Genomic DNA, 8,451 nt, shown 5'->3' on the forward strand with positions numbered 1-8,451 from the left:
AAAAAAATCGTATCTTTCCACCAACTCACTCACCTGTGGGACAAGGCTTCTGATGAGGCTCTTCACCGCACGGTGGATCAATATCATCGGCAAACACTTCACCATACAACATGAAGTAAGGCTGATAATAAACCTGTGAATAAATTTGAAAAACAAACAGAAATATAAATTAAAATTCTAGACGCAGGATGGCACAAGATTAAAACGATTGGCAAAAGAGAGCATAACAGATAGAGGAGGAGGAAGAGACACGAAGGCACATATATGTGTATGTATATTTATACATACAAACGATGACAGTTTCTATTAGAGCGAACGGCTATGGTAAATGGAGATAGCAAGGAGGAAGCAAGTGGAAACAGACATTCGCATACAATGTACATAGTACAAGTAGTAAATACGACTTAGATTGAGGGCACATAAATTTACATACATATGTACATACATACATTTACATACAAGTACAAAATATTCACAGAGTACTAAAACACATCTAAACAGTTTTTTCTTAACTAATTACGAGTAAATCTGTGTATGTTGATACTACATATTCTATTTTCAGCCATAAATGGAAGGCGCTGGCTGAGTTTGCTAGTCCTTAGATTATTTTTATCCAATCGTAATTAAAATCACAAACTGACACAAAAAACGAATGGCGAATAAAATAAATAGAATGATTGCAATAATAAAATCAAAAAAAATAGGTAAACGCTGCCAGTGGATGCTGAATGTCATAGCAAATAAATCTACTGTCCAATGGTGCTTTTAACTATTTACAGGGTGGCTGATGAAAGCTGCTACCAAAAAAGTTATTAGTTATTAATAACTTTTTTCTATATAATTAATCTGCTCAAATGTTTATTTTTTTTGTTTTATAGACTGCTTTTTAAATTTTAGCAAAAATCGAAAATTGGGACACTGAGACAAGAATTTGGATTGCCCGCTGCTATCACGCATTGGAGTCCGTAGTTTCGATTGGCGCGGTTGGCGGCTCTCCTCAAAGCAGATGGACTATAACGAGGCTCGCAAAAAAATTTGCTGGGAATGGGCCTATCGCAAGAAGACCATAAGATCGAAACCTTTCAGTTCGGACGCAGGAAACTATCGCTGCTGAAGCTGTTGCCATAAAGGCAAATCGCGAAGTTTCGACAAGGAGCTTATCTGCTCAAATTGGTATCAGCAGACAGTCACTACAGACGATTATACAACTTGCAATGATTTGAACTTATTCGCTTATAAAATTCAAATGAATTTTGAATTTAGCGGTGGTGGTTGGCCCTATTGCGCCTGATTTCTTCTTGAGGGGTTATTGCAAGCAGAAAGTTTACAAGTCAAATCAACAAATTTGAATTACTCAACGCAACACATTCGACCGATAATTAGTGCAATTCGAGCTGTCACCCTTCAAACAGTAAAGAGTAACTTTTTGCTAGGTTGTCGTCGCCTGTGCGTCACCGAGTGTAGGGGCTATTTAAATTCCAATATTTTTGAAACCATTTAAAAAAAACGTAATAAAAATCTATTATCTATCAAATGAATCAAAAATAAATAAATTACGCGAACTGAACAAAAAGTTATTTGAGTTTCACAATGTAGCAATATTCATCAGCCACCCTGTATTTATTTGTTTATTTGCCTCATTGATATTGTTGCACGTCCAGCAGAACTGCTCTGTGCCACTATGAATGTACGTAGGTATTCGTGAGCTGTTATAGCATACTTAGTAATAAAGTAGCCAATTTATACTTCTATTTATTGCCATTTAAGCGCTCAATGAATTGTAATAACTAGAGTTGGCTTGCTTAGTTATGTAGATAGGTTTTTATGGTTTTATTGGGTACCGCAGAAGAGAAGAGTATAAACAGGACATTTGGATTGTCATTACAACAAGTATTTAAGTGAAGGATGTACAGTGGTCGAAAAAATTATGGTTGCACCACATTTTAACAATTTATTTATTTGTTTGTTATTTAATTTTAGTTATTTTTTTTTATAAAAACACAGGCCAAATCCAAATTTCAAACTATGTGCAATGTTAAAAAAATCAACAAACTTCTATTTCAAGCTTTTTAGCTAGATTTCTTAGAAAGAATTTGGGTATGCAGTTTTGTAGCCTATACAATTCTACTTAATACAATAAAGTTCAACTTTGAATTGGGTAAAAACTACCGTTGATTTTTTGGATTTTTTTTGTCGAAGATGTTACTGTTTTCTTGCATACAAAAATAAATTGTGTATGCGTTATATGGAAGCAAACTGTATATTTTTGTACAAGCTCATCACACTGAAATCCTCACATTACCTCTTTGTTAATATTAGTAACTGATCTCAATGAGATCCCTCTTTTTAACTCAATATCGTCAACGCTATACGTTTATGGAATACCATCCCTGCTAATCTAAGAAACTACTTTAACAAAAGTAACTTCAAGCGATCTATCTATATTTATTTTAGTGAATGTTAATGAATAATTTGGACTGACTATCTATTTTTATACCCGAGCGCACGTGTGCACTTAGTTCGCATAACGGTTGTTTGTAACAGCCAAAACGAATCGAGATAGATATAGATAAATGTATACATAAATGCTCAGAATGAAAAGAGAAATTGATTAGGCCATGTGTGTCCGTCCGTCCGTCTGTCCGTGTACACGATAACATAAGAAAAAATTTAGATATTTCAACGAAAAATCGCAACAATAACCAAAATCGGCAAATTCGGACAATAACCACGCCCACCTCCCATATAACGGCAATTTCGAAATATGCAAAAACTACGATATTTTCACAAATACTGGATCCCATTATTATTTAAAGTTGATTTGCGAAGTAGAATTTTGGCATAAATGAGACAGTTTGAAATATTTGGAAAATGGGCGTGGCACCGCCCGCTTATGACGAAATGCTATAGCTCTGTAGTCCCTTCATGAATCCCTACCAATCTCGGCCCGAACATTGAATAGAGCCTCACTAAGAAACCCGTTGCAAATTTTTGTAATCAGACAAAAACCAAGCCCACATCCCATTTAACGGTAATAAATTTCAGTTTCGCCCGATCTTATACTTCTTTACTTGTTAAATTATATATTATGTTAGCATCTAAGTTTACAGTAGCCCGTTCCTTAATTTATCTTTAATATTTTTATTTGAATATTTTTTTCTACTTCTTTGTTGTACTATAAAAGATCCGTGTATCTCATTGTACTAATATATCCTCAATAAATTGAATTGAACTAAGCTGAATTGAAAACAGTCCTATACACTCAGAAAACAGCATCTCCTTAAAACAAGAAAAAAATATCCTTATTTTACTGTTTTTTCCTTAATATTACGAAAAGTTTACTCAATTTGAGAAGTTTTTCCTAAATTCAGCTTCATGCTAAAATTAGGGCGTCATTAATTTGAGGAAGTAAATTTACTCAATATAAGTAATAATTTCCTCAATATAGGTAATAAGTTCCTTAAATAATTTTGAATTTTGTGAGTGCTGTTTCGACAAAGTTAATTGCTTTCCTGGCAAATGTCGGCTGTGGCGTCGCGTGAAAACGACTGCTTCTGGTTCTGAGATAGCAGGTTCGAGGTCGGTTGGAGGTGGTTAGAGTAAGGTAAGCCAATTATTTCAATTCAAATAGAAATTACAAATTGTACAATTAATTTCATATATGGAAAAACTTAAATACTCAAATATCATCAAAAAAAATTAGATATTTTTTTTAATACAATTTATAAAATTAAAATAAAAAAATTAACGGGGGATAAAACGGCAAGTAAATTTTTCCTAATAACTAAGGAATTGTGTTTTCCTTAAACTGTTATTATTGTCATAAAGACAAAGGGATCAGAGCAGCGCATTATCGTAATTCATGCAAAACTCACACAACGCAAGTAATGCATTCAAAGAAGAGTGCAAAAAAGCAAAACCACTTTATGATTCTGTAGCAAAAGCATCAAGGTAGGTATCTCAAATTTAACTTAGAATATTTATGAACTGCGGCATAGTCAACACACTGATGCAGTAAAATGAGAAATAAGAAAAAATTTAAATATGGAAATAATAATAAAGCAACGCTGGGAAATGTTCACGCAAAGAATCAAAGCAAACTGTTGAGCGCGGTTTGTATTATAACAGTAAACGCTAAAGATGAGAGGTGAAGAAAAGAAGTAAGCAATAAAAAAATATGCAAAATTTATTAAAGCAAAAGTAAAATATTATAAACTGCAGTTTTATAGAAAAGAATAAAGTCAAAAGAAACTGAAAGACAGACACCCCAACTAGTATAAGCAGATAGGCAAACAAAGCTGCAGCTGAAACTTAAAGAAAGAAAGGAAATTCGGTATTTTAACGCGCTTTGTTAATAAAAAAAAAAAATATTTGCCATGCCTATACCAGATGCTGCACAAAAACACAACTCAGCCGACATGGAAAAAGGCTGAGTAAACAAAAAGTTTACAAGCAAAGCTGTAAACTTAAAGAGCATTAATAAATTCATAGATGTGAGCGTGTGTATGTATCTGTGAATTTGTGTGTGTGTGTGTGAGTGTGTGCATTTTCAAGGATGTGTAAACGTAGGGTTAGCTAGAAAAAACAGAAACGATAATCCACATACTAAATATAGGCAAATTCATAGAAATTCATAATAGAGTACACACACAGACATATGTATTTATGAGTAAGATTTTAACTCATAGGAAAGCTAGATAGTGGAGGAGTTTATGTTACAGACATATACATATTACTGCTTTAGTTTTGCAATCACGTTAATTTACTCCTATTCCATGCAATGCTATTATATTTACAAACATTTTTTTTTTACTAAATTCTATTATTTTATTTATTGTTTCTTGATATTATAACACTATTTTCTTTTTTGTTTATGATGCCCAAATTATACTAATTTTAACTGTAGGAAATGGTGTTTCGTTCAGAGATTTCATTATCTATAATTACAAATAACTGCATACCCACGTCTGAGTGGAATAGCCGGTTCGAAAACGAACTTTCACAGGAAATTTTTCAAAGAAGTCCCTATCTCAGAATTTTATTGAAGAAAGACCTATTTCAGAATTTGTTTGAAAAACTGCCTATCTCATCTGCCGTTTCAGCGAGAGATAGGGCGTTTTTCAACCAGTTCAGCAGTAGGTGGGTTTTTAAGCCATTTCGAAATAAGAAAGTACGCAAAGCTCGAAATTCTGGCTAACAGAAAAGAAAGCGCGAAAATTTTACCAGAGAGTTAGGTGACGTAGCGAAGGTTAAAGGCCAGGACGAACTCCTATGGCGACCTAGTGAGCGATGTCCAAAAAGTAGTGAAATTATGGAGAAAATACTTTCCCACCCTATTGCATGGTAACAACACTGAAAGTAGTGGAGAAGAAAACCCCGAACTGTCAGTTGATGACGGTGGAGTCGATGTCCCACCGCCTGACTATGGCGAGTTACGGACAGGGCTGCCAACTTGGCTAAAACAAGGCCACTTTTGGCCATATTTTATTTCTAATGGAACTTAATTTTTCAATTTGACACAAAGTGCGAAAATGGCACTTTTGAAAAATAGTACCTAATATTTCAATACATTTTTGCGAAATACTTTGCTTGTACTTCTCAACTCAAATTTTTTATTTTCTATAGTGTATACAACTGATTTACCTTATTTTGGAATTGTATTTTTGTTTTAGGAATGTGTTCACTTCATAGCTAAGGATAGTTGGCAACCCTGGTTAAGAATAGAAATTTCGCGGCTGAAACACGACAAAGCTGCTGGAGCTGACGGCCTGAACGCATTCCCTACGACTGGAATTTAAGTGTGCTCTGTCCAATTGACAAGGCGACCCAGCCATATGCGCCAACTACCGTAGGATGAGCCGTCTAAGCATTGGATACAAGGCAGGGCCTTTTCAGTGTGGCCTGGCAAATCCACCATAGAGCAGGTTTGCACCAAATATTGGAAACGACTTACGAAAATGGGATCGACACACACGATCTAATTGTCGATTTCGAAGCCGCTTTCGATATCACAAAAAGAAGTGGTCGCTGCGATTTTTTAAATTCGGTATCCCCCGCGAAAATGATACGGCTTTCAAAATGACGTTTAGCAACACCACCAGCTCCGTCAGAATTGAGAAGGATATCTGCGAGCGGTTTACCACCAAACCAGGTTTGACACAGTGCGACTCCCTTTCGTGTGATTTCTTTAATATGATGTTTGAGAAGTCAATAAAGAGCTGCAGAACTGAACCGCCCATGAACAATTTACTACAAGACAAGAAGCAGAAATGACGGGTGTGCTATACGGATTTCGACCAAAGTCCCTTATCAAATAAATTTAGCTTTAAAAGAAAATATTATCTTGGGGTAGTTCGAGACGGAACTACGTTTAAGAAAAGGCAAATCACTTTCTTAGTTCTTCGATTTGACTTTCCAAAAAGAAATATTCTCTGTCGATCAAGCGCAATCAACTATTTACAGGAACGTTACTTTATCATTTATATATCGCTTTACAAAGGAAGCGAGATTATGAGATATGTTTCCCACACCGAAAAATTTGAAATGATTTCCTCGCAAATTTTCAAGGATATTTAAGGACAAAATTTGTAAACGACATTTTCCGTACTCAATTCGTCTTATGAACCAAAAAATTTATTCTGTTATAATTCTACAAATTTGTTTCTTTTATATTATAACCTCATTGTTATCATACATTGCACTGAATTTTTAAATAATATAGTGGTAATGAAATTTGAAATGAACTACTACTAAAGCCCTAAATGGTTGTGAAAATTTCGATTTAGTGCAATTTGCCCAACCCTGATTCATTCTTACAATGAAAAGGTGGAAGAACTGAAGTTTAGATGAACCTAATAAGCTCTGCCATAACAAGTACTTCGGTATATCGACTACATATTACCAAATGACCGAGTGTAGAAAATTTTGGCTGGATCAATGTAATTAAAACAGCCGGCTTCATTTGAATGCTCTAATGACATTTTTCCTACAAATTCAGCCCACAAATACTTTCAAAGATTTTTCGCAATATTATTACAAATGAAACCTCCTTGATACATCACTTACTTCGGTAAAATAGAGATCAGTACAATTCAGTTGAGTTTTGAGTTGGCCTTTTCTTTTTACAACACCTTCAATGTACTCTTTTTCTGAACCGGAAATCGAGTGATAGAAAACCCAGGATGGGGAAGAAGTACTAATACCGCAGATTTTATTGACCACCGTAAATTATTTCAGTCATAGTTTTTTCACATACGAATGTCTATACATACTATGTTTTCGATAAGCACAACACCAAATTCCACGCAAGGCATAAATTATCGAAAATAGGCAAAAAATAAAAAATAATAATCCACATAATCAAATACTTTTCGCTATATCATTCACATCGAGAAGACAATTTCATTACACTATTATGCAGGTATGTAGACGATCATTACATTGAGTTTCTATTACAATAGCAATTATTGTTTTTGTATATAGCATATATGCATTTTTAGCAAACCAGCGAAGATGAATCTCATAAAATGTTTGGTTTTTTTTTGTGTGTACATTTGTCAAATTGCCGCTAAAGGTGTTCAAAATGTCGGATTTTGGCAAATTGTGCGTTGATTGTGGTATTGCCGACGATGTTGTTGTTGTTGTTGTTGTGGTAGAAGTGGTAGTGCTAGTTGTCGTAGTGGTTGTTGTTGTAGCCGACGAACGATGCAAACCGCCCTGTCCATAGCCAGGTATGCGTGCGTTATGCGAGCGACTATTATGGCCCAAAGCGCCCAGAAAACCCGGCGCTATAATCGAACCAGCAATCAACTGATTGTCGAATGAGTGACGATGTGGGCAGGCGTAGCGTGGCGCATGTGCAATTTAAAATAATTTTCAAAGTTTTCGATTGTTGCGAAATTAAAAACAGGTGCAGTTTGTTTTACATGTGTGCATATGTGTGTGTTTTAATTATGGATAGTTGGTGTTTTTTTGCAGTGAATTTCATTGTTGGCAATATTGACAAAAGACAAGAAGAATTAGAAGTAGAAACGATTGAAAGAGAAAATACAAAATCAATACCGCTCTTCTTTTAGCGATTGTGTGTGTTTTTTTTTTGTTTTTATAAAAAAGATATGACATATACGTATGTACAGTTTGGCACGGATTATTTACTATTATATGTACTTATGTATGTACTCCATTATTTATAACTATTTGCATTTAATTATATTCCTACATACGAAGATCAAAATCAATTTACAAACAAAATTTTAACAAGAAATTGAGAGAGGAAGAGCTTAAAATATAACCATAGATTAAAACCACTAGAGAGTTAAGTTTGTATTTAGTTTAGTCACAGACACACACACACACGCGAACAAGTTTTTAACATCCATCCTGACCCTATTAAGCTGGCATTTCAGGGTACTATTTTATATATATATAAGGAAAATTTGAAAGTTAGGGGGG

At 34.5% G+C, this 8,451-nt stretch overlaps 2 protein-coding genes across 2 annotated transcripts in view; both read right to left on the reverse strand.

The window, feature by feature from the left end:
- Positions 1-8,451, reverse strand: part of LOC118743799 (transient receptor potential cation channel trpm) — a gene marked incomplete at its 5' end in the record, with an annotated part of 161,503 nt that overhangs the window by 29,698 nt on the left and 123,354 nt on the right. The window contains 2 exon segments of the mRNA XM_036476564.1: positions 34-133; positions 7,552-7,809. Coding sequence (XP_036332457.1) covers positions 34-133; positions 7,552-7,809 — 358 coding nt within the window.
- Positions 47-8,451, reverse strand: part of LOC118742709 (transient receptor potential cation channel trpm-like) — a 15,617-nt gene continuing 7,212 nt past the window's right edge. The window contains exon 2 of the mRNA XM_036474977.1: positions 47-133. Within this exon, the coding sequence (XP_036330870.1) occupies positions 99-133 (35 nt within the window). The 3' untranslated portion in view covers positions 47-98. The remainder of the gene's footprint in view (positions 134-8,451) is intronic.

The sequence above is a fragment of the Rhagoletis pomonella genome, unplaced genomic scaffold (assembly GCF_013731165.1).
Source record: "Rhagoletis pomonella isolate Grant_MI unplaced genomic scaffold, Rhpom_1.0 Rhpom_scaffold_00007, whole genome shotgun sequence".
NCBI lineage: Eukaryota > Metazoa > Arthropoda > Insecta > Diptera > Tephritidae > Rhagoletis > Rhagoletis pomonella.